The sequence below is a fragment of the Larus michahellis genome, chromosome 13 (assembly GCF_964199755.1).
Source record: "Larus michahellis chromosome 13, bLarMic1.1, whole genome shotgun sequence".
Lineage (NCBI taxonomy): Eukaryota > Metazoa > Chordata > Aves > Charadriiformes > Laridae > Larus > Larus michahellis.
This window is the reverse complement of record NC_133908.1, coordinates 15,305,416-15,333,330: the sequence shown is the minus strand read 5'-3', so window position 1 is coordinate 15,333,330 and position 27,915 is coordinate 15,305,416. Positions and strand designations below refer to the sequence as shown.

Below are 27,915 nucleotides of genomic sequence, written 5' to 3'. Positions count from 1 at the left end.
AAAGACCTGAAAACACGAGCTGTAGCAACACCTTTTGGCAGCCCTTTGCTTTTTAGAGGCCTTTGGGTCAGGCCAGATTTACAGCAACTCTTGCTCCCAGGCAGCTTCAGGTTTACTCGACCCTGCTGTTGGCCCCCTTGTCCTGCTGAACACCATGGAGAAAAGTAGTGACGTGCACGTGGGACTATGTAGTTAAATTAAAAACTTCTTGGGCCAGAAGAGTACTTTACCCTCCAGCTGCAGGACTGGACGTACGCTCCCAAGATTTTCACTCATATTAGGAATGAAACACAGCCATCTAAAAAATATTTTAGAAAATTTATTGAAAACTGACATACAAAGGGTGATTTGGTCCCAAGAGAAGACAGACCAGAATCAGTTATTTCAAAATAAAGTTTTTCCTAATACTGCATCACATTTGCCATCCCGCTTGCAAACAGCATTAATAAAAGTCTTTCAAGGAAGCCAACAACAAATGAAACTGTTACAAATACAGAAGTTTGAAAACACTCAGTAACTTGTTCTCTCTCACCCTCTCCAAATGATTGCTACAGCAAGAATCCTGCTCAGTCAGGTATCCCAGATACTCGATTCCTGCTCTACACCACTCTTCTCCCCCCACCAATTTAAGCCATTCAACCCTGTTCTCTCCTGTCACAAGGGCAGAAACAAATTATGAAAAAATTAAAATAGAGGTTTTCTACCAAAGCAAATTTCTTGGACACAGTTTTTCCCCATCTCTTGCTCTTTGTCATAGCCCACACTCCATTCATGTTTCAGATGACAGAATAACAGGGGTCAGTGATGCTCTATTAGCATCAAACAATGAAGAGGAAACACACCTCTGAAAGTCAACCTTTGGTACAAACAAAACAAGAAAAAAGTACGCTTAAAAGCCATCTACAAAAATTTCTTCTGCAAGTCTGATACATAATTTGTCGTTTCTAAGAGGAAAAAACCTGCATCTAGATTTGACGTATTTAGGCCTCCCACAGTTCTCTACATCCTCTGTCGCAGTTTCAGTGTTGCTGAGACGGTTTCATCACATTTTTGATTTTTTTATCCTTTTTTTTTTTTTTTTCGGTTTATTTAGGATTCAGAGCTATCAGCTAAAACAATTCCAACCTTGAACTTTCGCTATAATGCTGCAAGCTTAAAAACAGGTAATTATTTGGAGAGACCACATTTTCTACCCACAGTGACTACAGCCTTCTCCAAACTGCACTGCTTTGCTTTACACTCAAGCAATGTAGCGTGTCAAAGGCTGTAGATTTTAAGCGCGTTCAGCAGCTTAATAACATACGAGAAATTTTACACAATTCATGCAAGAGATTTATAGCAGGCCCCAAAACGAAATGAGACATCATAGCAAGACAAAGCTGCACACGGTCTCCAATTTAAGAAAAGTCCCAGAATGGTAAAGTTATACACGGGTTTCCAGAGTAATACCTATTCAAATGCTGGAATGTTTTTAGTGAAGCTCTGAAATGTTTTAGCGAGAGACAGCAAATTTCACATAACCTTCGACGAGCAGCAAGATAGACAGGATTTAACAAATAGGGGCATCTTTTGAACAAAGCTTCTGCTGCCAGCCAAAAGAAGAGAAAGGATGACTGCAAAAAGAGAAGCTTGATTTTAAACTATCGACTATTCAATGGTAAAAAATATCATCACAAAGATTATAAATTAGCTGTGCAAAGGAAGAGTAGATTTTCTTATGCAAACAGCTGCATTACTGTGTACTTCCTCCTTTACGTTAGCAAGATGTCAAAAACAGACTGGGATGGTAAGAGCCTGAACAGAACCTATTACTTGGAAAGTAATTTCTTCCAAAAAGCCTCGATTCATCTATCTCTGAGAAAGCGCAAGGACTTACAAACAGAAGATAAGAGTCTTTGCCTTGTTTAAGGGTTTTAAGCATAATGGAACTGTTGTGCGTTGAGGAAAGGTACGAGCGATAACTCATTGAGGACTCCTTAACGCCCTAAGCAGGGTACAAAATTCTTTTGGCATGTATCTGTACAAACTACGTGACGTTATGTTAATGGCACGTGTTCTGGCTTAAAATTTAAGTCTAGATTCTCTCAGGAAGAAGACAAGCATCTTTTTTACTTCACCACCAATGCCAGCAGTCTCAAAGTTTGGGACTTGGTTACAGGCGATAATCAGCATTTGACCCTCTTTACGCCAGAATATCTGCTCCCTATTATCTGATTTACTTACCACGTTTATCAAAATTAAAGGATGCCATTTTTCATCAAAGGTTACGCTGTCTTCAACTGACTTTCCAACTTGATGCATACAAAGAATCACAGCACAATGTAAGATGCGAATCAATTGACCGAGAACCCTTTTCTCCAGACTTTGCATCATTTTGGGGAGGGGGGCATCAAAACCCCACAATTTAAGAGCCGATGAACCAAAGATGACTAAAGTTAGTAGTTATCTTTGAAGTTACTAGCCAGTTTTAATTTCTACAAAGCAAGAGGCTTATCCTTGGCTAGAACATTCCTTCCCTAGCACACTGCAGAATGCATAACTTGTGCATTTGAGTTCACATCAAGTACAAACCAGCCACGGCTGAAACAGTGTGAAAAGCTGTATTTCCATAGGGACCGCTCTTCTATCACTGACTAGACTCAAAAGTATTTCTTCCTTTCCATACTTTTTTGTGATTCAAATTAAACTAACTGACCAAGCATATTATGTACACCAAAGCCTTAATGGCTCAGTAAATGAAAGATGTAGCTTAAGCCACAGTTACATTCAATATTTGGATTTTATACTTTACCAAGGACAATTAAGAGGATATTTCACCATTAAGCAAGATGGAAAGCTACTTCCTTGTTCCAAAGACTTCTGAATTACCTTCTCAGTAAAACCAAGAATATTTAACAGACCAGAGTACAGAAATCTTGGGTTGGTTTTTTTTTTTTTTTCAGTTTCCTTAAGTTTTGTCTGGCCAATCCACATTCTTATGATGGTTAGTAGGAAAACCAAAAACAAATAATAAAACTTCAGATTCACACATCAAACCAGAAAGAAAGAGGGACTCAAAAAACAGCAATAAAACCCATCAGAAGCTCACCACTTCCACTATAAATTCTGGCATCTACAACTCCATTTCTTCTTCTGCACACCCAGAGATTCCCAAACTAGCATATGGATCTGGAGACATGGCAGTCTGTTGTGATTCAGGGAATGTTTCAGTCTGTGGGTCAAAAGCAGCTCTTGATGTCAACTGCTTAGCTTGACACCCTTCTGTACTCTGCTGCTTGAAGTTCTTACCAGAAACAGACTTCAGTTTATCTGTGAGAAACTCAGGAAGAGGTTTCCAAAGCACCAGCTCCATAGAAGGACGGCTCCTAGAAGGGACGGAGTCTCAGTTAAATTTAAGTTTTCCAATCACTATTAAATGCAGAAGACCAGTAAGTACCTTCATCCTTTGTGCTAGCCTGGAACTATGTTCCAGAATCCACATACCATTTTTTACCCCCCTATTACATTTCCTCTTCCTTAACCAGTTCCATTACTCCTGGTTCTAACCCTGTATTTTCTTTCTTTTCTTTTGCACCAAACTTGATGACCACTGCTGGTCACACTTCATGACCACCTTCTTTTGGAAACTCACATATATAAAAATCAAGATACAATGGTTTATTCAACAAACTTCACGCTGGACAAATGGGGGACAAAACAGACAGCTTGATGACCACTACAGTTACACTTAATTCTCTTTTACATTAGGATAGTTTTTCCTGGTTTTGACCAGATGAATGGTCTGTTATACAACGTTGGCTACATCATGCAGTAATTAAGGACATCTCCACAAACATGAGACTGGGTCTCTCTTTTCATTTGCATGTGTTAGCTACATAGCACCATGATTTCCTCCAGCACTTACATAGATTCTATTATTTTCTTTGTCAGGACTTCACCAAAATCCCTCTTCATCCCTTTCTTAAGGGTATCTGACAGGATAAGAGTGGGCAGATTGCTAACATTTCCATCAGCATGAACTTCCTCATCTTCATCAATTATCCTAGGAATGGAGGGGGAAGAGGGAGATAAACACTATTGAGCATACTGTTAACAGTTACATCCACCGTAGACTACAGTTACATCTACGTGCACTGCATTGTACAGTGCAGATCTCGGACCGAGGCCGGGTACCAGAAGCAGCGGGGCCATGTTAACTCGAGTCTCTCTTGGGCCAACGCACCCTAAGAACGACTGTTACCGTAGAAGCCGCTCAAGCGGCTTCTGGTACCTCAGCTAGCCTTGTTACCCCCGCACCGTCCAGCAGCGCGCAATGCAGGCATACGCTAAGAGAAAATAAATAAATCCACTTCAGGGGAAAGTGTACGAATCAGCCACATTACAAGAGTAAGCCTCAGTTACGCAGTAGCTTCACCAGCTCGATTCCCCATATCTTAACTTTGAGAATTATTGAAAAGCTACTGAATACAGTTCTTAACCTTTAAGGACGTTGCACCGATTTCTCAGATTAAAACGGCACAAAAAGTTGGAAGCATTTAAAACAAACTGGAGGCATCTCCTTTGGTTTTGGTAAACCTTTCCAAGAAAATTTAGCAGAGTAGCTGGGAAGGATGGGGAACAATCCTCTGAGAGGTCCAAAGCAGACTTTGTAATGCAGATATAGCCGGATAATAAAGACAAATAGCACTACTCTGATTTACCCATGAAAAAATAAAATAATCTAACAGTACCTTGCTTCCCTTCACGCATCATCTATGGAGTAATCATCTAAAAAAAAACCTTGTTTTATCATTTATATAACTTTTGGCTTTTTTAACAATTGTCTGCAGTGGTCATTTTAGGTATTTCAGAATACCAGCTCAACTGCAATCAACGTATATATACACACATGACATTCCCAGAAATCTTTCAAAGGCAAGAATGCAGAGTACATTTATGAAAAGATTGCAACAGACCGCCCACAGCCACCCCATTACCACAATATCAAGCCATCTGGTATTTAACAGCAAGATGAACCTCAGTCTTATTGCATATGTGTAGAGAGATTTCTGGTTCATGCTAGTCTCTCCACTGATAAATTCACATCTATCTTGAGCATTTACAAGTATTAATGGCAGAACAAGTTGAAAAAAGCTGAGCTCAAGTCCGACCAGACAACATCAGTTAAAATTTGAGCTCTGGATACTCACAAAAGAGCATAAAACCCCATTATGGTACACATATAGATGCTGCATAATGATTGTGAAAAGGCGGTTATTTATTCAGCATCTCTTGCTCTAGCACCCTCAATTTCAGATCATAGTACCAGCCCCAAGACTCAGAGCACCATAGGTAGCCTAAACCGAAATCATTTGAACAGAAGGTTCATCTCAGACTTACAGCAGTGTTAATCACACTGCTAAGTGCTAGATTTAACCCTTAATGCCCACCAAAAAAGGGAAAGCTCAGCAAAGCCAGTCTACTCCAACCCTGCATTTACCTGTCCTCAATCTCCTGAAGCTTCCTGCGAGCAACCTCGCATTGCTGTTCCCCCATTGTCTGATCCATTTCTTCACAGGGAATTTCTAACATGGCAGTTTCAGGACCGCTGCCACCATACTGACTTGCTACCTCCCCAGCTGCCTGCTGACCTGCACAGAGAATCCATTCTTCCGTGTTGGGATTCAAAGGGCAATTTTTGGCTCCTGTCAGTCTCTTCTTCCTCACAGGACAACTAGGAAACAAAATAAAGTTTACAATTGTCAAAAGAGAAATGTGGCATTCTACGGGAAAAAGTGTTATGGAAAGTCATGCGCGTTCCAACAGATTTGACATACTATGGAAACGCAATCTCCACGAAGAAAAATAAATCCAAATTGCTCTTATTAAAACGCGGGTACCCATGCTACACAATTAACTAGGTAACTGAAATGGATTTGGGCTTATGTGCAGTTCAGTGTTAGAACTTCCTTTCCCATGTATGTTGTAGGTGAGGTGTGCTCAAAACTTTATAGAAAACAAAAAGTAAATCAAGATTTTTCAAGTTATAAAAGACAAAATTAATTTACCCTTCCGCCTCTTCTTCTAACTTATGCTTCTTTCCACAGCGAACAGAGACACTGCAAAAGAAACACAAATGGTTGTTTAGCTTCTAATTATATCTTCCAGTGGCATTGAGATTTTCAAATAATATTATCCTCCCTTTTAAAATTTCACTTGCAGCTAACAACAACAGCTGCGGTATGTCACCAGCTGTGAAGGGAGTGGAAGCTATGGACAATAAATGACCACTACTTTCCGAAGAAAGGCAAAGGCGGCTGTAATTACTCAAGCTTTCCAAGCAGAATTCCATGCTGATTTCTCCTCCTTTACGTTATTTATTTTTTTCCCACAAGGGGCAAGACCAGTTTTTGCTAAAATTCAAATGTTTCAAGAAGCAACATGTGATCCGCTTCAGTCTCTTAATACATCAGCTCACAGTGACATACTCAAATATGACCAAACACCAACATTTTAGGGGAATAATTTAAGTTTTCTGTGCTCACATAAGAGAAAGAATATGTAAGTTTAGAAAAAGTACACAAACTTAAAAGCACGTCAAGATGTTGGTAAACTTAACCTCATTTCTTTCCTTTTACAAGGCTCCTTCGTGCCCCACCAATAAACTCGAAGGCCGTCAGACAAGTGCAATTCTAACACTGCACGAGTGAAACACTACTAGAAGGCAAAAAATTATAGCCTGTCTCAAAAAGAAAACTTATTCCACACGTCCAGCACGGCTGACAAACGCGTCCCTTCCCTGTCTCGGCGGTAACCGGTTGGCACTTACTGGCAGTGTCCCCGCTGCTGGTGCGGGCCCGGCGGCCGTGCCCCGCTGGTGAAGGAGCCCACCGGGGCCACCGTCAGGCCCTCGTTGTAACTTCCCAGCGCGGCCAGAGAGGCGACGTCGAAGCCGCTTTGCGGGTAGAGGCCGGAGGAGCCGCCGCCATCGGCGCCGTCGCTTCCGTTCCCCGCCATGATCACCATGGGGGGCTGCAGGCGGTCGTGGCCGAGGGCCGGGGGCTGCAGGCCGTGGCGGTCAGGGACGGCGGCCGGCGCCTGAGGGAACTCCACGACGGGACCCGCGGGGATGCCCTGACAGGATCTGCCCAGCGCTGCCATTTCCTGCTGCCGGAGAGACAGAGGACATCAACGCCGCCCCTCCGTCCGCACCACTGGCCCCCTCAGGGGGAGGCCCGGGGTCGGCGCCGGCTCCCGGCCCGAGGCCGCCCTCCCGGCCCGAGGCGCTCCCCCGGGGAGACCGCGCTGCCCAGCGCCGCGGCGGCGTAGGTGAGGGGGCCCGGCGCACCGCCGGGGCCCGGCCCGCCCCGGTCCCACAGCAGACAAACAGCCGCCCCCCGCCCGCCCGCGGAGCGCTCACCGCCGGGCCGGGCCGGGCCCGGAGCCGGACGACACCGCCAGAGCCCTGGTCCCTTCCAGGCCTTTCGCCGCCCTCGGAGAAGGCTGGCGCGGGCACTATGGGTGTTGTAGTCCCGAGCGGCGGCCCGCGGGGCGCGGCGGGAGCTGTAGTCCCGGGCGGGAAGCCGGAGCCGCCGAGGTGCCGTAGCGGCCATGGGGCAAGCAGGGACCCCCGGGGCGGGACGGGGCAGGGCCGTCCCCGCCGGGAGCAGGAGGCCCCGGCCCGCCCAGTTGCTAGGGGAGCGTGGAGACAGACCCGCTTTTGTCCGGGGCCTGCGGTAATCTCCGCGGCCGGCGGCCAGGAGCGGCGGGCCGGGGCGGGCCGCCCGCCCGGCAGCCAAATCCCAGTCAGGTGAGGGGCTCGGCCCGCAGCCGGCCCCCGCTCCCCGGCCGCAGAGAGGCGGCGGGCGAGGCGGCGGGAGGATGGCACCGCGGAGCAAGGTAACCCCCGCCCGGGCTCTGAGCGTGAGCAATGCGTGCGTTTTCTGACCGGCATGAAGAAAATGCATGTGCTGTGTGGTATTACGTGGAAAAGCTCTTTGGGGCTTTGTGAAAGCTGGACATTTCTGTCATAAAACACCTCGTGAACCGTTGAGAAGAATCCCAGTGGATAGAGAGACGGCAGGCAAAAAAATCTGTGTTTTAATACGATAACTCCACTTCTTTGGCACCTTTTATTCCTGTAGTGTAGTTCACCAAATTTTGCAAAGGAACTCAAATTCAGCCCATGGTAAGAATGGAGCAGCAGCCCCTGCTGAGAGGGTCTAGCGCACACAGCAAGGTAAGCAGAACCGCCTGCGCCTCCAGGGCGGACCCCGCAGAGAGTTTGTCACTCTGACAGCGATGCACGGACGTGGAATTCTCTGACTGTTTCATGTTTACTTTTAAATTAGGTGATCAGGCTTGTAAAGTTTGTATTTTCCCTAGACACCTAGCCGTGTTAAAAAATGGAAGCTGTAAAAGCACGTTTTCTGGTCCTTGTGTTTTACATTGAATGTAAATTGAATTCTGTTTGTGGCCTGTTTCTGAAATGAGTCGAAAGTGTTTATAAACTGCCAGGAGTGAAGTAGCTGGCAGAACCGATAAGGCTGTTGTCCGTGCTTTAAGAAATTGGGGCCCCAGCTCAGATGTGACAGACCATGTTAGTGTCAGGAGCAGACTGGTTTGGGCAGGAGGAAGAGTAGAGCTGTCATAGCAAATGTAAGTTATGTGATGTATGTTAATGATTCTGGGTTTTTTTCGTTTGTTAGTTTGTTTGGTTTTTGTCTCTTGTGGATTCCAGGTTGTACCCGTGAGACACGCAAAATACCTTGACAGGATTTGGTTAATAGAAAGGTCTGAGTGCACAGTGCCTAAATTTATCACCTCTAGTTTTATTTTTCCTACTGTACTCGCTGCAGCCCTTATTAATTACTCTTAATTAATTGCTTTAGGTGTCATTCAGAGAAACACTTTTTCTTCTCAGTAAACCAGAAGGAAATATTAATTGGGTTTTACTTTAATAAGATCAATTGCAACTTCTTCTGAATTTCAGTCCTGAACGAAGGAAGTTTCGATGAATTATCTTCAGGAAAGACACAGCTCTTTCAGAATACAGTACAGAATCTGGAATAACATTTCTGGGAACTGGACCAAGAATGAGAATGATGAAGAACTAGTCTACATACCTTACAATGAGAAATTCAGGGAGTACAAGCTTATAAAAAAAATTATGAACAGAATTTTTCTATGAAGGAAGAGTAAATTTGATCACAGTAGTGCCTTTAATATAGGAGACGCTGTGTCCAGCGGAAGTTAGACAAAAAGATACTACGAGATGAAATTAGGACTTAATTTTTAATGGAAGGTTTGTTAAAGATTTGAACTGGATGTTATATTTAGTACTATCATATTAATTTAAAAGTAGAGTCAAGAAGTATCACATCAGAAAACCAGACACTGCGTAAACCTCTGGAGATCTCTGAACCAGAGGCCTCATCCAAAGTATAATGTTTTATGACCAATTAGACTCTCTTGAGATTAGAATATATCATAATCGTGGCTTATATTGACATTAAAACCTATGAGTCTGTGAATCAATTAATTTTAGTTCCTAAATATTGATTTAGGAATGTAACTAGGTAATCAATATTGAAAAATTGAAAGATGCATTTTAATAAACTTTAGATTGAATACTGTTATCAGTGAATGATATGTTGTGATTTAAGATGCCAACGTTTAGCATCTGCTAACTTGCAGACATCCAGTAATCAACTTGGGGACTTGCTGAGGGAAATAAAATGTTCCTTCTCACATCTCAGATGAAATGTGAGTCACAGAAATTGGGATTTGGTTAATTCTTATACTGAGTCATTGTGCCTCTAACACCAAACATAATCAGTTCTAACATTTTTTCATAAGAAACAGACACCGTGAGCACCGTGGTTCATGCAAAAAGCATTTACGCAGTTCAGTAAATATGCTGTCAGCAGCGCAATGGTTGTGTCACCTGCACTTAATCTGGATGCTTGTAATTGTTGCATCTCTGAAACGTGTTAGTGATCGTGGCCAAAGTCATTGCAAAATATTTCTCCTGCTGCAGGAGTTGGAGAGTTTATGTAATTTTCTAAACAAATACTTTCACTCTTCAAAACTAAATACATTATATATCTCACCGTGGTTTTCTCCTAGATATTATATGCACGTGGGTTCAAGGCCCTATCTCTTTTCATGCCTGTTTCTCCCTTCTGTTCTCTAGTTCCCCAGCTGGACCTTGTTTCTTGCTGTTTGTGCTGTTGGAATCGGAGGGACCTTTCAGTATGGGTATAATGTTTCCATTATCAATGCGCCCACCCAGGTAAAATACTGTCTCTTGTTCACACGGTTGTTTTACAGTAATGGAGGTATTTGAGAGGCTGAATGCGCTTTTAGTGCAATCGCAGCAGGAGCCAAGGCAGGATTCCCCTCCTTTGAAGGATTCTTGTTGATTTCCATAATGGTTTCATGTGGATTTGTTTGTGAGTACCTCCCATCAGAGGTGTTCTCTGTCAGATAAAAGTGCCAAATGTGCCACATAAATACCTCTGTTAAAGTCTGTTTTGGAAGGATTAACTGAATAAATAAGTAACAGCTCCCAGGTAACACTTTTGACTAAAATAGCCCAGAACATTTAGGATAGGATAGGATACAACAGAGCATTTTCATTTGGAAGGGACCCACAACGATCATCTAGTCCAACCAGCACCACTTCAGGACTGATCAAAAGTTAAAGCCTGTTATTAAGGGCATTGTCGAAATGCCTCTTAACCACTAACAGGCGTGGGGCATTGACCACCTCTCTAGGAAGCCTGTTCCAGTGTTTGACCACCGTTTCTGTAAAATGTCACCACTATTTCTCCTAATGTCAAGTTTAAACCTCCCCTGACACCGCTTTGAACCATTCCCACGCATCCTGTCACTGGATAATAGGGGGAAAGGATAGTTACAGTTGTCCATCACAAGGCAGCTTACTGAGAACGATCTTAGAGAGCCAAAAAGTTGCATCTGTAGTTTCTGAGTATCTCGTAGGTATTTTTCACCTTCTTGTTACTTTTGCATCGATTGCCATGGCCTTGAGGATTCTGCATATTTTGTGGATGACTCGAGGATCTGAGCAAACGGTCTTGTGAAAGTGATTGGTATCATTTTCTGCTGTCAGCTGATGTATTTTCTTACGTAACTGTGAAGACTGAATTTGCTACAACACTGTGGTTTTTTACAAAGGTTAAAATAAGCTGTTTGTGAAAGAACATGTAATATGCTGTAAACAGGGAGAGTCCACAAATTTTGTTCATTAAATCTTTGTTTGCTGGCTAAAACCGGGAGCCTCTGATTACAGATACATGTCAGTTCAGAGTTTCTAAAGACAAATTTTAGGAAACCAAGCATGTGGAATAACAGTTTAGAAGTTCTGATGTGTGAATACTGTAAGAAAGGTGGAGGAATGTTAGAGTTGCAGAAAGGAATTTTACCATGAATTATTGGATTACATTAAGGCAGGAAGATTTAAACCTAAGTGTTGGAATGAGTCTCCCCACAGTAACATGTGTTAGGTTATGTGAGACCTCTGCGCTCTGCGATGTGCCTAAAAACAGTAGGGTTTACCCTTCCACCCTGTCCCCCTTTCATTCAGAAGGACCTCAAGGCTCTTCCATAGCAGTGTATGGGAAGGTTGTGTTTCTCCTCTGGGGGAATGCAGCCTCTCCTGAGGGAGGGTACGAAAGCAAAGCTGCTCAGCAGTCTTTGAGATGTATGGGGAGTAGGAAATGGTATTGTGGTCAAGGAAGATTCTGCTAGTCATTGGTGGTTTTAATGTCATACAACTAAGATGATATCTTTTGTTAGCTCCCAGAATTGGTTTTCAGGACTGAGGTGCAGGTTATTTATAGTGCTACGCTGTAGGGCTACACATAATGCCACACATTCATCATTCTTTTCTACTGCAGCATATACACAGGTTCTTAAATGAAACCTGGACTACTCGTTATCACAAGGAACTAAATCCAGATTTGCTGACTTTTCTTTGGTCCGTCATTGCTTCTATATTTTCACTTGGAGGCCTGTGTGGAGCCCTGATTGGAGGCAGCATGGCGATTCGGCTAGGCAGGTGAGTTACAGCAGCAGGTGTAGAGCAGCATGCTTTCCTTTCCTACTTTCTCACCGAAATATAAAGGAAATAAATAGGAAAAGAGTGGGAGAAAATGTAACTTACTTGATTATAAATGTTTTTCACTTCAAAGTACAGTTTGCTAGTAGAATTTTACAGTTTGTTCCAGTGTGACTTTAGATGATGAGCCCTGAATTATAGCCTTCCAGTCTAGTCTTTCCATTACATTTATTGACATCTCAATAGGAGTATGCGCGTACTGTATGGTGGGGAACACAAGTCCCCCATACACATTTGCAGCCTTCATGCCAATAATCTGTAACATGCTGTGTAATCTGTACCGTTTCATGCACATTCTGTATAGATAGAGCATAAATGAACAAACCCCCACTCCTACCTTGGCAGGCATTGCTGTCATATTTATGCATTATTCTTATGTTTGGACCTTTTTTTTTAAAATATGAGTAAATAGTTGTATCAGATACCTGGATTTCCAGTGAATAGCACGTTTCTTCAGTATAAAGCCCATTTTTTCCATAGTATCAGAAAGGAAAACTTTTTTAAAAAAACATGTTATTGCAGATTTTCATAATGGTTTGTTGTTTTGTTTGCTTTTCTCCTCTTTAGGAAAGGAGCTCTTTTGATGAATAATATTATAGCGATACTGGCCTCCATTTTAATGGGCATCAGCTTTCCGACAGGATTGTTTGAGTTACTGATTGTTGGAAGGTTTTTGATTGGCATAAATTCAGGTGAATGATTTCCTGTTCCTACTTTCAGTAGACTGGTGAAAGAAAAATGATTGTTACTGCTGATTCTTTAGCTATTATTTGCTTGTATGCTACTTTGTAGATATGATGACAAAAATGTTTTGTAGTCTAACTTGGAATATGAAAGCAGCTAAATTAATAGAGAAATTAACTAAGTCAGATTTCCTAAATGTTCTGGTTCAGTAACTCTTGAAAGCAAAATCTATTAATAGGAAAATGTTTTTCCATTTACTTGCAGGTGTTGGGCTCTGTGTACAGCCCCTGTATATTGGGGAGGTTGCCCCAAAACATCTTAGAGGTGGCATGGCCATGGGGAGTTCCATCTTTCTGACTGGGGGCATTCTGACAGGACAAATAATTGGTTTGAGGTTAGAAATGCATTTTTTTTTCCTGCCTTGCCTTACTCGCATGTAAAGAATTCAAATTCCTGCAGCTCCCTGCAAAATACTCATTGTGGCTGTTGTAACATTAATGAATCAACTTCTCACAGAAGGTCTACCTGTAAGAAGAAAACCCTGCTTTTGTCACATTATTCCTACAACTGCAAACCATCTATACTGTCTCCCCAGGGAAGTATTTCAGTTTAGATGGGTCAGCCAGAACAGCATCAGTAAAACAGGTACATTTATGCTGAGTTCATATTTTCTGACAGTTTCTTGCTGGAGACAGTGGGCATTCATAAGACAGGACTCGAGAGCAAAGGACTCGTGATTTCAGTATTGTAGCACTACTGCTGGTTTTGTCCCTTGTGAGATCAGCTCCAAGAACAGAGGCTCCCCAACCTCAAGATGAAAAGCTGCTTTTGTGAAGTCTGCTAGAAGCTTTCCACTGCCCTGAGAGCAACTGCTAGTACCCCGAGTAACAGCACATTATCTGCTTTTCCTCTGTCCCTCTACCAAAAGCACTTAGACTTCTCTTTATTTTCCCTTATTGCTAGGTTCTGAATGAACTGATTTTGCTAGATACTTTAGCAAAATAAAGATGAATATAAATTTCACACTGCGTAAGCTAGGATCAGTATTTAAAATGCAATACGCTTTCTATTTTAACAAGTTTATATTGCCCACAACACATCATCCTGCCGATTCTAACTATACCAATTTTAATGATTCCTTTCCATGTAATACACCTTCTCATTAGACCAACTTTGAATGGGAGGTGGGATCGGATGACTTTCTGACTTCCTTTCTATCATAAATTATTGTGTGATTCTCAAGAGCAGATGGAAACGCTGCTGCTGACCTTAAGGTGAAGTCTTCATCCTATTACTTTCCCACATTGCTAGAAAACACTGCTTTGGCAAACATGAAAATAATGCTTAGGACCAACACAGCAATAAGCAGCAGTAAAGTAGGGTTGCTTGTCTCTTCCTGAGGGAAACCTGATTTCAGAGTGGCTGGAAAATAGTTTCCCACCCTCTTTTTGCTGAGGTTCACAAGACATAGGTAACTGGTTACAAGGCAACTCTTCTCAAAGGACCAACATCTTGCTCCCAAAAGTCTTCTGAATAGTCACCAGTAGCTAACTATTTGGTTTTTTCCCCTTCTTATTCCACGCCTCTCCCAGGGAATTATTAGGTGGAGAAACATATTGGCCTCTGTTGTTATCCAGCAGCTGTTTCCCAGCATTTGCCCAACTTTTATTCCTGCCATGGTTTCCTGAAAGTCCCAGATACCTTCTTATAGACAGAGGTGATGAGCTGAGCTGTGCCAAAGGTAACTTACAGCATTTATACTTTCCTCGTGTCTTCAGAAAGAGTATATTGGTTTCCAGATTCTCCTTTTCTCTCTATCAGTAACTACACACATAGAAAGAAATAGAAAGCATGGTAACTACAGATGACCCATAGAGTTAATTCTGTCTAATTTGGAAGCCATGGACAAGATGACCATAACGTCCCTTTCGGATTATAATCTAGTTTGGGCTTCATTAAATGTAATTTTTTAAATGTAAGTGAAGCTTGTATTCTCCAGATCGTATTCGGGTCTTTCCTTCTATTTATTTATTTTTGAAATAACATAATCATGGATTGTTTTTTCCCAAGAATTGTGGTTGCTCCTGAACTGATACTGAAGAGTGGCGAGAGCTTCAAGCTGGTTACACTGTTAGTGATAATAATTGCATTGGAAAGTTTGCTTTCAGCATCATCAAAAGTTCTACTGTTGCCCTTGAGTAGGCAAATTGTTGCTTATGATGTATTTAATCTTGAATATTTTAGAGGAACTGCTGTTGTGTACTCTTAGGTAAAGATTTTAGTCTTGCATCCAAATGACTTCTGATAATAATTGCCTTAGAAGAATTTCTTATAATCTTTACTCCAGTTCACTGTATGCATTCCACTGGCAAAATTAAAGACAGGGACATAACAAAAAACTTTATAGGTGCGTAGAGTTTAAGACTTCAAACTGGTTAGAATTTCCTTTAATGAAAAGACTATTTGGAGGTCTGTGGTTCAGATATAAAAAACTTTAAAATATTTTGCTTGGTGAATATTTCGAAGTCAGATACTCTTATTAAAAAAAATAAAAATAAAAGCAAAGTAGTGCCACTGAAATCTCCAAATCCACTGCAGCAAAAAAATGTTGGAAATTCAGCAAGCAAAAAACAAGTCACAAAGCAAATGACTTTTTTCCTAGCTTCCTAAAGCAGAAAGTTTTCATATCCTAGCTAAAGCCAGTCATTATGGAAAGAGATGATTTTCCCAAAGTTGTGGGGAATAGGTAAACATAAGAGAATTAATTTTCTTCTTTTTTTTAGCTTTGAAGCGGTTTCATGGTTCTTCGGATTATCGCAGGGAGATGGAAGACATACAGCGGGAATGTTTTGCCGTAGATGGGGAGAAACCCAAGAAGCCGTGGCAATTATTCACTGATCGTGGCGTGAGATGGCAGCTCATTACTGTGATTGTGATGACTATGGGCCAACAGCTCAGCGGGATAAACGCTGTAAGATTTCATACCTACAAACAGCTTAAAGAATTATTTAATTTCCATCTGTTTTTTGACCTTTTATTAACATGAAGGATCCACATAGAGAAGCTCAGAGAAATGGGAAAGAATATCTTTCTATTATTTTTGTGTTTCTCTTTTTTACATTTTTTTTTCATTTATGTATTTCTGCAATGTAAATTCCTTTAAAGAATGACTTTAAGTTTACATCTTCTGAAAAAGTAAATAAAGGTGGATCAGCTTATCCCATTGTGTCTGGTTTAAGAATATGAAGTATTACATTCAGTAAGTTGAATAATTGTATTTGCTATTATGATAGCAATATATTTACCTAGATATGAATTTAACAGATTCTTCTTGCTGTTTACATCAAAGTAATAACCCACAATATAAAATACATGGAGCTGTATGTTTAGGATGAACTTGACTTTGTTTCCAGATGACAATTTAACTATTGGGCTATTGGGAATGCCAACCCCCCCCCTTTTTTTTTTCTGTTGTAGATTTATTTCTATGCAACTTACATTTTTAAACAAGCTGGGATCTCAGCAGAAAAAATCCCGTATGTGACACTCGGCACTGGAGCTTGTGAATGCCTCACAGCCCTCACCTGTGTAAGTAACAATTCATTCTACCTCCTAGCATAAAGAGTAACGATTCTTCTTGAAGAGGAACGTTGGTAAAGATGAGATCAATACAGTAACAGAAAATTATGTCTTGTCTCCAGGGTTTGCTGATAGACTACGTGGGAAGAAGATATCTCATCATTGGGGGTTACCTCCTTATGAGCCTTTGGAGCACTGTTTTAACCTTCTCTCTGACTTACCAGGTGTGAAGGAGGACTCATTTATATTACACGATAGGACTATAGTGAGCGAAAATCTGTGATGCTCAAAACAAGGTGGAAGATAAGAGCTGCACAGGTTTAAACCGCAGCATAAAACTCGCAGCAATTGAAAGATTTGATCAATTCTGCAGATGAAGATTTGATCAAATCTTAGCTGAGAGTATTCTCTTGGGAAATACCAAAAATAAGAGAATGCTCTCAGCTAAGATTTGATCGTGTATTTGTCTTAAATCTGCAGCCAGTTTAATGCTGACAAAACTAAGTGATGACAAAACAGCATTTATTCTAGCTTTTCAAGTAATCTTTAGGATGAAATACTACATAGTGGTGCTATCAAGCATCAGGGTCTGCTTCAGTCCCTAATAAATCTCGACAGAAGTACTAGACTCCATTTAGTAAAAATTATTAAATGAACTATATTTAATTTCTCTGAAGCAGTACTGTTAAATAAATCAGCTGTAAACAGCCATGAATGGCTGTTGGTCTTAGTTGCAATGAAATAGCAAAAGGAAATGTAACAGTTAAGGCAAACTTTAGATCACCAAAATCTGAACTAAATCTCATTCCCTTCTGTTCCAGGACCTGTACTGGTGGGTGCCTTACATCAGCATGGCATCTATATTTGCCTTCATCTTGAGCTTTGGGTTGGGACCAGGTATTACACAGCGGTGAATGTTGTAAGGCAGTGAGATGAGGGGATGGGGTGGTGGCGGGAGCATCAGCAGCTCTGCTGTGTCGGGCAAGCCGTACGGATTTCCAGGGAGGCTGCTGATGCTCTGCCTGAGGAACGCAAGAACAGTTCAGTCTCCACAGCCTGAAACTGAGCAACTCAATTTTTCTGGCGCTGGAAATAACCACTAACGGACATTGAGCTTAACGACCTCTTCTCTTTCTGAAACTCATTCCCCCAGGTGGCATAACAAATACCCTGACAGCGGAATTATTCATACAGTCTTCACGTCCTGCTGCTTACATGATAGCAGGGACTATTAGTTGGATTAGTTTCTTCACAATTGGAATGCTCTTTCCCTTCATAGTGGTAAGTACGCAGAACGCCTCTTCCTAATTGCCTCGCCTCTCATTTTATCTTCTCTCGGGTTCCATCAAATTGCTTTTTCTTATACGGTAACATTTAAACATAGGATGCACACTGTCCCTCAACGTAGATTCCATCCCTCTTAAAATATTTTTTAGATATTAACAAAAAATAATAAAACATGATAAATGAAAATGAAAAGGAATGCACGGAGGGGATTTTCATGTTCAGATTAAAAAAACCAACTTAATCTGATATTGAGATTCAAATAACACATTTCTTAGTAGTACCTTGTGCTTTTATGTCTAAGTAGAGTGGAACTAGTACGTGGGGTAGTGGCTCACATCTGCGAGCGCTCACTAAACTTACATACAGGGGGTTCTGTGATCAGGAAGATCATTAGGAAAAACAGTAAAGATTTTAATTTCTAGCTCTGTATTTTCAGTTTTAGCACTTGTTATTGAGAGCAAAACATGCAGGAACAGCACGCAGCAGGGTGTCTTAATTTGACAGTCCTTTCTTCTTGGTTGAACTCCGCTTCTCAATAAGATAGTTGGTTTTTTTAATGTATAGCATTGAAAAATATTAATAAACATTCAGAAAAAACATAAGTCATATAATCTTAAAATGAGACAGCTAAGCACCAAATGCTGACCTGTCATTACGTTATGAATTTAGTGTGTGTTTAAATCATTTTTTTTAATACAAGACTACAAAGTGTATTGCACAGCACTTTGTAGTCTTTTATCTAAAAAAAAAAGCTTTTTAAAAAGTTACATGTAAAGTAAGGATAGGTTGAACATCTTTTTATTAAAAATATCTGAGCAGCAATGTAAGATGTGAATGGGAACAAAAAGCTTTTTATTTTCCCAAACCCACTTACACTTGAAATATGTTGCAATCAAATAAATTTTATTTTCAGAACGGACTGAAGCAGTATTGTTTTCTGGTGTTCTTACTGGAGTGCTCCTTAGTCGCTGCTTTCATCTTCCTCGTAATTCCTGAGACAAAAAACAAATCTTTTCTGGAAATCAAAAAGGAATTTCACAAGCTTAATTTTGGACGAAATGCTAAAAAAAAGGAAACAGAGCTTTATGAAAGAAGACAACTCCATGATGAATTTTAAAAAAATTCTGTGTAATTTCTCAGCTGTAACAGAACTTTCATGAGAATTATGAACAGCATCTTCTAAATTAGCAGTGTAATGCCACGAACAAGTAGCTTATTAAATCCTCCTATATATTTAGAGGAAGCTTAATTAAAGGCAAGTTAATCTTTCTGAAATGCTGTCAAAACACCTATTGTTGAAATGCTATTAACAACGTATTCTATCATACAGAGAAGACTCGATGTTTAGACACAACTTGATGTTGTAGGAACCCAGAAAGGGTGTTCGGTGAATTTACCCCTCCTGGCAGATTTAGTCAGATTATTCCTTAGCTGCTCTTTTACTGCGAAGAGACAGTACAGCACCTATCTGAATTGCTGTTATTTGTAATAAAGTTTATTAGAAAGACTTGTTTCCTAAAAGCATACTAATAAAACAGTTTCTGGGCTTTGGGTTTATTTTTTTGCCCTAACCTGGCATCTTAACATTTTCAACTGTGCAGCAGGGTAAAATCTCTTCTAGTTTTGAAGGTCAATTCCTGGCAGACTGCGTTCAACATCACAAAAAGCACCAAGTAGCAGAGAGGGCAGATGATTCAAATTAAATACATTTTATTTACCTTTAAAGATTTTTCAAGATGGCCTGACAGAACACACACGAGGAGACTACGGAGAGCTTGAATGAGCTTTCTGCTTAATCTCCAACATTTTGTCCAGGGCTCTTTCTCAATTTAAAATAAATTATTCGTATTTTAGTAGTCCAAAAGTAAGAAATCTCAATTACATATGGTGTTTTTGTGCCTCTCTGATACTCCTTTCAATACCTGTAACTGCTAGGACAGAAGTCCTACCTTACCTATTACAACTTTTCCTGGTTGTCAGCAATTCCCGATTCCATCTGTTACTTAAGTGCTACAGGAAGCACTGGATTTCTTTTACTTTTATCTTCCTTCTCTCAGAATTAAAGCTTTTAATGAAAACGTAGGAAGCAAACACCATTCTTCTGATTTTGGTAATTAAATCAGTTGTTTAATTGAAAATAATATTAACTCTTAATGGGAAAGGAGGCAGTATCAGGAAGGGATCTTCTTTTTCTTTAGTTTATCTTCTAAGTTTGCAAAATATTTCATTTTGGCTAGAAGCTTCTTAGCTTCTTGAAGATCATCTGAAATGAAATAATAAAACATTACTAGTTTACAGTAACTACAGCACTACTTGGTGTTTGATGTTTTACACCACAGTACTACATAAACCTAACAATAAAGGCATTCCAAGATCCAGGAGAGAAATGCAAAGGTTTCTTCCCAGAATAAGAAGCTAGGCTGGAACGGTTCGCTTGGTTGTGGATAAAGTTATGTTGGTTATTGCACAGAAAGTCCCTAAAACCTGAGGCTAAATGAGGCCTTGGCTCTTTCCTTGCCATACGGCTTCAGTGGTAGGCAGCAGAGCAAGATTTGCCAAATTCAAGTCTGAAACCTCAGAACGGGTGGTGCGTTCGACTAAGAAAAGAGTCTGTCCTTCCCGCTATTTGGGGAAACAAACAAAGAAACAATTCTTAGCATCTGTGTTCCCACCTGAAGTGATCGTTTTGATGTAAATTGAATTAACTGGAACTTTTGTACTGGATTTTTTTTTTAATTTAATGTGAGGTCCTGAATTTCCTGAATCAGCAGAAAGGCCAGCTTAGAGGTATTTGGTCTAAATACCAAACAAAGAACACTTGTTTCTGTAGTCTATGTGTTCTGTAGATCAGGAAATATTTGCCAGTAAGAGAGTGTGGTATTTTTAAGCATTTATAACTGGTACGTATGGCAGCTGAATACTTAATAGAAATAGCTACCTCTTTCAAAAGCTGCAGTCACCTCTTTGGTCAGTTCTTCTTGTTTAACTGTAAAACAAATTATTCCATTCACATTTTGTTACACACTTAGTATATTCAGTACCACTGCATTCTGATTGTCTGTGGTGGGAAACTTAATTACTAGTTTCATAGTCTCTTGGGAGCTAAGAGCGCTTTCCATAATACTGCCGTCATGGTTTTTTTATATATTATAATTTCAAACAAAGATATTTATTTGTTTAAACAGGTTTACAGACAACAATTCCAATGCAAATCAACGGTCACTAACTTCCCACAAATCTAAATTACTTTTGGTGTATCAGTTTACCCTGCTACAATTAATTTTCTTCTACTTAGTTTTTATTCTAGTTATTCTAATTGCTTTTGACACACTACTGTTATTACAAGGAATTAAATATACCAATGAACTCAATATTTTGGGTATCACCAACAATATAAATAAGGAAGTTGCTTGTGTAAGGATAATAACTGCTTAATATAATGGTTGCTAAGGTGAAGAAGGTGAAAGAAATACAGTGTCTGTAAAAATGAAGAAGTTTCTTAACGTGGTCAGTCAAGCATTTTATTAAACTTCATTTTGAATGGTTCTTTCTTTTAAAACAGTCTCCTTGCCCTGATCTGCTAAAGGCTGAATAAGAAGTTCCTTTCTGTAGTTAACATCTATACCGATCTTGCCATCAGAATAGGTGCTGTTACACAAATTTTCTCAAGCCAGTTTTGACATTTAGGTGGCACAAATTGGCAAAGACAACATTGTTTTTTTGGGGGAAGCTACTGCAGTGAGTCAATTCAAGACTAATGCAAGTTAGAGATTCTAAAAGAAACACACTGAAAAAGCTTTAAGAGAGAGACCCGTGTTATACAAGATACAGTAAATTAATTCTGTACAAATCCCTCAAATCATAACCTACCTTTAATTAAAGTTTCAATTTCTTCAAGGCTATCTTCATTTTTAGGCTCTGCTAATTTCTCATTAATTTCCATGATTTCCATGAGAAATGCTGAGTCTGCATCAGAGTCTGTCTCTTGTGCCGGCTCTACTCCATTCAGCTCCAGCTGGTGAAGAAAACGGGAATTTGGAAATACACATTCTTGCTTCTATTTCAATGTGAATTATTTTCTTGAATATTAAGTCTTTTAGCAGGGCTCACTCAGATTCATATTTGATAAACTTCCAGTTTGAATAAATATTGAATTTGAATAAACTTCCCATTTATATGAAATGTGCATAAACAGAGTCAGTCTTAAAGTTACCTCCATAGGTAGACCCTAAAAACCAGCAGTTAACCAAAGCAAAAAACCAGAATGAAGGCTGCCAAGGGCCAGCGGACATTTCAAAGGAACAGCCGTGGCCAAGCACAATGTGTGATGCAGGAAACAAATCAGTATCACATGAGAAGCAAATGAGATAGTAATCGTCGGCAAAACATTGAAGAAAATAGCGGAAAAGCTGGCTAGTTTTCAGACAAGTTTGTTTTCCCTCTTCCTTCAGTCCCTGGTAAATCTCCTCCTCAGAGGAACACAAATGGGCATGTTAATGATGGAGTCAAAGGGCTGATTCATTACGTTACAGCAGCCCCAGCCACCTATGATCAGTTACAGGAACATTGATAAAATACGTAATGGACACCTTACTAGATAGAGGCCACGGCTCAGCGGGTTCAGGAGGGTTTGGTAGGCCTTGTTAATCAGGGAGGAGTGTTGCTCAGAGTAGTACTGTTCTTTCTGTGAATAGACGATAAATAACAGTAACAAGTCAATAACAAGCAGCAAAACACCTTACACTTTGTTACCTACAGAGAAATAGTGTTCCCACAACAATACACGTGTGTAAAACTGAAAGGTGACTTTTAACAGATAGGAAGAGCAGGAAGAAGGCTGTCGGGAGTTGTAAATACGCAGCTCACGCAAAGAGGATCTGAAGAACCACAACAGCCTCTTATCGGCGTTTTCAGGGGCCTCTCCCGAGCATCAGGGCACAGCAAGCGCAGAGCCCCCGGCATCCCGGGGCAGGAGGGCGGCGGGGACACGGAGAGTCCCGGGAATCCCGGGGCAGGAGGGCGGCGGGGACGGCACAGCCCAAGGCGAAAGGCGGCCTCTCCCCGCGGGGAGCCCCGCCAGCCCTACCGCCGGGCCTCGGCGGGACGCGGCGAGGCCCCTCCACCCGCCCGGCACCCCGCGCCCGCCGCCTCGGCGCTCACCAGCGGCCTCTGCCCGAAGCGGTCGGGGTGGACGGCGCGCTGCAGGCTCCGGAACCGCCGCTGCAGCCGCTGCGCGTCGATGCGGAAGGAGCGGTCACTGCGGGCGACAGAAGGCGGCGTGAGGCCCGCGGACGGCCGGGCCCGCCGCCGCCCCGCCGGCACTCACCAGTCCATCAGGCGGAAGAGATCAGGCCGCGGCGCCGGGGGCTGCAGAGCCTGGCAGCCGGGGCAGAAGCGAGGCGGCCCCTCCGCGCCGGGTAGGGGGCTGCCGCAGCTCCAGCACCGCGGGGCCGGCGGAGAGCCCGGCCCGAGGCGGCGGGGCCGCGGGGCCGCTCGGCAGACGCGGAGCGCCCATCGCGCCCGGCCCAGCGCCGCCTGCATCCCGTCGGACTACAACTCCCAGCGGCCCCCGCGCGGGAGGGCGGGCTCTGATTGGTTCAGTTCGTAGCGAGGAGTGGCGGGGCGCCTGCGCACTGCGCGAGGCGGCAACGGCTCGGCTCGGCGCGGCGAGCGGCGCGGGCTCCACCACCCGTGAGTTCCGACCCCTCCTCCGCCTGCCGGGCCCCGCCCGCCTCTCGGGGCTCCCCGCCCCGCCGGTGCCCGCCGCCACCGCGCCGGTCGCCGCTGCTTTTCCTCAGGGGGGAGGGCGGTGCAGCCCGCTCGGCCGCGCGGCGCCGCCGGGGGCGGGAGTGCAGTGCTGTGGCGGCCGGCAGGGGGCGCTACTGCGGGAGGGGGGGGCGTGTCAGCCCCGCCGGCCGGCAGGGGGCGCTGCGGGCGGCGGGGCTGAGGGGATTCCTGCCCCCGCGTCCCTCAGTGCCGGTGCCGGCGGGGAGGCCGCTGACAGAAAGGGCTCCCGGCGGTGCTGCGGCCTGGCGTTCCCCGCCGCCACGGGCTCCTGCCCGCCCTCGGCTCCGCTCCCCGCAGATGCGGAGCGCCCGCTGCCGGCCTGGCCCGGCCCCGCCGCGTGAGCGCCCCGGAAGGCGGCCCGCCGCCCTCCCTCTTCCCCGCCGCCAGCGCGCCTGAACACCTCCGTGCAAAAGGCAACACGGAGAGTACCCAGGGCGCTGCGGTGTGTTTATGGCTAATCATGAACTGTAGCAAACCGGTAAGGAGGTTTAAATTAGTCTGAGTTGATAGACTGAGCTGGATGGCAACCGGCTTAAAAACCAAGAGGCGCCGGCAAAGCGAGGCAGGCAGGTGAGCGGAGCGGATCCCGCAGGATGGCAGCCGCCCTGGGAAGGGTCACTCACAGGTGGTGTAGTAGCCCCTTGGCAGCATGAGCACGGGTGCTCTTGGAGAAAACCAGCTAAAGATGAGTTAGCTCAAAGATGTGGCTGGTAGGTTGTTTTTTCTTAAGTGAGGAGGAAAGCGCGATACCGCTGTAAATTCCCTTTTCGTAACAGGGCAGGGAGATGCCCTTTGTTGCCTTTTCTTGATGCTGTCTTTGATAGCGACAGCTAGGGATGTGGTGTGTATCTGAGTTTGCCAGTGTTGTACATTAATTATGTATAAGTGCGTCTTTCTTGTAAATAAAGCTGCTGAATAGAACCTGTGTGGAAGAGACATGTGAAAATCCATGAGTTATAACTTATATTAAAGGAATATTCAGCCAAAACACCAAATTGGCTTGCTGTTTGATAAATCTGTTGGGTGCTTTCAGCATCAGGAAAACGTACTTCATTTTATGGTTCCTATTTTTCTTTTTTCAGTTTTTCCGTTTGCGTGTGGGGAGCTGTGGTGGTTACTGCTCTGTGTGGGGATTCTCTGACAGAGAGCGCTGCACGTGTGTTTGTGAAATACAGGAGCTCTTCAGGGCTCACACTTTGAAAATCTGGGAATAAGATTTAGCAGTTGTTTTAGAACCAGTAGAGGGAGCACCACATTCTTTTTTAAAAGGAAAAACATAATGATTTGCAAAATTCTTGGGAAAAACATAATGATTCGTGAAATTCTTGGGACTTGCCTATAATCCACACATGCACATTTTGGTTGAAAGTTTTACTTACCTGAAGACTGAGAATAGGTTTGGATACTAACAGTACAGTGTATGAATGTTTGTCAGTTTTGCTTTGCTGTAGTAACTGGTTTTTTTGAACATTCCGTTTGAAGCCAACATGTCTCGAGAGACTGGAGGTGAAGCGCAGCAGTCTCAAGGTGCCCAACAGTCACAGGGTGGTACCGGTTCCTCTTCCAGTGGGTCACAGAGTACTAGTCAGTCTTCCTCAAGTTCTGGCACCCTCAGTTCTTTGGACACTGTTCCCACTCAGGAGCTTCCATCGATCCCTGAAGACCAGGAATCTGAAGAGCTTGTTCCTCAGCCTTGGGGTCGACTCTTTGCACTTGGAAAAGGTTTCAGCAATTGTGGTATGTGCATACTGTAATAAGCCTCTTGGTTCATTTTTAGTACCTTAGAAAAGTTTTGAGCAGCTTGGTAGATAGCAGTGTCTTTTTCAAACTTAAGTTTGAAACAAACAAAGTGAATTTAAGTACAAGCTTGCAACTTTTGCAATAATGTTGTATTCTGTGCTACATCCCAGGGATTATATTGAGTACGCAGATACGCAGCTTCTGTAGACTTAGAGGAAATTTAGAGGAATTCTGGGGTATTCGTGTTCTTTGTTACTTCATTTTTCCATTTCATAATTTATTTTGTTTATATATCATATAAGCCTGTATTGCTGAGGGTGAACTGAAAGCTCTACTATTACTGAAGAGGGTAAAGTTATTAAAATACTGTACAAGGTGTTGATAGTGCATTGTGCTTTGTCTGAATTAAGACAAATAAACTTGATTGTATAGGAAGAATCTTGTCCTTGTTATCCTACGTACTAGCATTTGGCATTATTCTGTAGTTAATAACTTCCTGCACTTTTGCGTACTCTCTCTGCTTTACTTCCCTCTCCTCTGCAGACTGTGTGAATGATGAATACTGGTTTGGAAGAGACAAAAGCTGTGATTATAGTTTTTCAAAGCTAGGATTGTCTGAGACTGGCTTCTACCAAAACTATAGCAAGAAGCATTTCCGAATTTTCAGGGTAAGTGCTAAAAAGGATGACTGTCTTTTTCTGGCTTGGCATAATTGAAAAAGATCGACTTTGTCAGGGGTGGATCCTAAAGAAATCAAAGTTTAAGGACCTTCCATGTTGACTCCTTTAACAAGACTCTTGGCAATACTCCATTAACCCAGTTCATGAAATAACCTCAGTAGTCTGATTTCCTGAGCCAACAATAGTAAATTTCTGTGGTCTGTCGTGTCTTTACAGTACGGTAATTTTCCCCCTATTGTTATCTTTCCTTTTTTTTTCTCTTTGAGGAAATGGGTCCAAAAAATTCCTACGTTGCCTACATTGAAGACCACAGTGCAAACGGAACTTTTGTTAATAGAGAGCTCGTTGGAAAAGGGAAGAGGCTTCCACTGACTCACAACTCTGAAATTGCACTGTCTGTACAGAGTAATAAGGGTAAAATGTACTATAACATAAATAGGTTCTTCATGTGTTGACCAAGAGGTTATTTCTGCAGTGACTCGAATATCTTTCTTACAAGCTGAGCTTCTTTGTGAGTGCTGTTAAAATACAGTCGTGAATTGATGTTTCAGTACTTGCATAAAAATTATCCATATCCACCTCAACCCTAGAAAAAAAAATGAAAAAAGAAGATTTAAAAGAAACTGCATCAGGAACGACCTTACTGGAGTATAAACCTTTATAGATGTCTTCCTATTTCTGAAACACTTTTGTGCTTCAGTAGCTGTGCATGTGGTGGTGGGAACAGGGGAAACAGTCTATTCAAGGGAAGTTGAGAAAAAGCTGGGTACTTACCAGATGCTGCATAATAATTAAAAAATCCTCTTAAAAATTAGGAGGCGGGTTTTGTTTCTTTGTCTTTGCTTTTCCACTAAGATGCTGTCTTCCTGATTGCCACTTTTCTTCGTTCCCTGCTGTGACATTGAAATTCTTGCCTGTTTTGTCCTTAAACATACTGTTAATTGATTAAGCATTGTTGTGAAGTTAATACCAAAGATGTCAATTTTCAGTAATAAGGTCACCTTGCTAGCCCATAGCCAATGTATTTATAGCATCAATTAACTTGTTAATATATTTATGTTTTTATTCTAGCAGGCAGCGTTTTCTTAGTTATGTTGTTGACTACAAAGGCTCAGGAAGCATAGTAGTTCATTGTAACAAAATGTTAAAGTTAATAACAGGAAAACTTTCTCCATTGATCTTCCTAGTGTTTGTATTTTCTGATCTTATGGTGGACGATCAGTTGGTGTTTCCTAGAGAACTCAGAGAGAAATATATCATGTCAAAGACTTTGGGAAGGTAAGCATCCTTTCCGCAGTATTAAGCTTTAATTTTATTACCGTTTTCAGTACCCTGTACTGGAATTATTACCAGCGTTAATTGAGCTGCCATTTAAAAAAAAGAAAAGAAGAAAAAATGAATGAAACACCTGAGTAAACCTGTTCCTTAGAACAGCTTAAACAGGAATTTTGGCTTTATTCCTATAATTGGCTTCGGTTTTGTAACCTACCGTTAATTGTGAAACACATTTTTTTTTTTTTTTTTCTCTAGAAGAGAATAAAGTCTGTAGATTCTTAACAAGATTTTAAATTTTGTAGATTAATTTACTGAGTTACTGGAAGTAGAAGGACGAGCTTTATGTCAGAATATAGCTTTTTACAACATCATTGTTGAGGCCTTCAGACAGAAGGGAAAAGAACTGTTTTCAGGAAAAAGGAGAGAGGTTATCTTAAGTGAAGGCTATTCTATTATCTTTTGGACAAAGACGATCAGCGAAGAATCTGGAGGAGAATGCTTAAGTGGAAACAAATCCAAGTGCAAAATACAAGGATTTCTTCCTGTAATATAATAGTTACTTTGTAAAAATAAAAGTATTGTCATACGTGTTCCTCAGATCTGTGCAGCCCGGTGTTGATAGAAGTCTTCACTAGGTTCTCTTCCCTTAAATGCATTTGTGTGATGGAAATGCTGACAGAGTTTGTCCTTGATATTCATGGGTACCCTTTGCACAAACAGATTAGTTGCTCTACATACTTCTGCATTTTTTAATGGGTGGCC

The 27,915-nt window shown here is 42.1% G+C and overlaps 4 protein-coding genes across 29 annotated transcripts in view; 2 read left to right on the top strand and 2 right to left on the bottom strand.

The window, feature by feature from the left end:
- Window positions 1-299: 299 nt before the first annotated feature.
- On the bottom strand, window positions 300-7,933 carry CCDC117 (coiled-coil domain containing 117). 4 transcript variants are annotated; one of them, XM_074606528.1, is made up of 6 exons: window positions 7,400-7,933; window positions 6,809-7,146; window positions 6,048-6,098; window positions 5,480-5,713; window positions 3,905-4,042; window positions 300-3,365 (listed from the first exon to the last, which is right to left on the bottom strand). In XM_074606528.1, exons 1-6 carry the CDS (start codon window positions 7,931-7,933, stop codon window positions 3,113-3,115), a joined length of 1,548 nt encoding a protein of 515 aa, XP_074462629.1. In that variant the 3' UTR covers window positions 300-3,112. The 4 variants fall into 4 exon arrangements, with proteins under 4 accessions (XP_074462629.1, XP_074462630.1, XP_074462632.1 ...); XM_074606529.1 differs by having other exon boundaries at window positions 6,809-7,143; window positions 7,400-7,522; XM_074606531.1 differs by lacking the exon at window positions 3,905-4,042 and having other exon boundaries at window positions 6,809-7,143; window positions 7,400-7,522.
- LOC141750796 (solute carrier family 2, facilitated glucose transporter member 11-like) lies at window positions 7,702-19,543 on the top strand. Of its 3 annotated transcripts, none has more exons than XM_074606533.1 (12): window positions 7,702-7,878; window positions 10,175-10,273; window positions 11,901-12,061; window positions 12,689-12,813; window positions 13,070-13,199; window positions 14,398-14,546; window positions 15,589-15,776; window positions 16,283-16,393; window positions 16,507-16,608; window positions 17,206-17,281; window positions 17,538-17,665; window positions 18,585-19,218. In XM_074606533.1, exons 1-12 carry the CDS (start codon window positions 7,861-7,863, stop codon window positions 18,786-18,788), a joined length of 1,491 nt encoding a protein of 496 aa, XP_074462634.1. In that variant the 5' UTR covers window positions 7,702-7,860; the 3' UTR covers window positions 18,789-19,218. The 3 variants fall into 3 exon arrangements, with proteins under 3 accessions (XP_074462634.1, XP_074462633.1, XP_074462635.1); XM_074606532.1 differs by having other exon boundaries at window positions 7,742-8,218; window positions 18,585-19,543; XM_074606534.1 differs by lacking the exon at window positions 7,702-7,878 and adding an exon at window positions 9,186-9,744 and having other exon boundaries at window positions 18,585-19,543.
- On the bottom strand, window positions 18,454-23,286 carry HSCB (HscB mitochondrial iron-sulfur cluster cochaperone). Of its 10 annotated transcripts, none has more exons than XR_012589784.1 (7): window positions 22,998-23,263; window positions 22,832-22,928; window positions 22,266-22,355; window positions 21,542-21,686; window positions 20,610-20,657; window positions 19,626-19,934; window positions 18,455-18,686 (listed from the first exon to the last, which is right to left on the bottom strand). XR_012589784.1 is itself a non-coding variant. In XM_074606535.1 (6 exons), exons 1-6 carry the CDS (start codon window positions 23,210-23,212, stop codon window positions 19,843-19,845), a joined length of 687 nt encoding a protein of 228 aa, XP_074462636.1. In that variant the 5' UTR covers window positions 23,213-23,263; the 3' UTR covers window positions 19,360-19,842. The 10 variants fall into 10 exon arrangements, 2 of the variants coding, with proteins under 2 accessions (XP_074462636.1, XP_074462638.1); XR_012589785.1 differs by having other exon boundaries at window positions 18,455-18,663; XR_012589783.1 differs by having other exon boundaries at window positions 18,456-18,732.
- CHEK2 (checkpoint kinase 2) overlaps window positions 23,201-27,915 on the top strand; it is an 18,942-nt gene continuing 14,227 nt past the window's right edge. For 8 of the 12 annotated variants that reach the window (XR_012589782.1, XR_012589781.1, XM_074606518.1 and 5 more), the window contains exons 1-5: window positions 23,629-24,168; window positions 24,941-25,195; window positions 25,742-25,866; window positions 26,145-26,292; window positions 27,066-27,156. Coding sequence is in view for 10 of the 12 variants with exons in the window: in XM_074606518.1 (XP_074462619.1) it covers window positions 24,946-25,195; window positions 25,742-25,866; window positions 26,145-26,292; window positions 27,066-27,156 (614 nt within the window). In the remaining 2 variants the exon portion in view is untranslated. Of the gene's footprint in view, window positions 23,363-23,598; window positions 24,169-24,940; window positions 25,196-25,741; window positions 25,867-26,144; window positions 26,293-27,065; window positions 27,157-27,915 lie in introns of those variants that run through there. The other 4 variants (XM_074606527.1, XM_074606526.1, XM_074606519.1 and 1 more) reach the window with 4 other exon arrangements.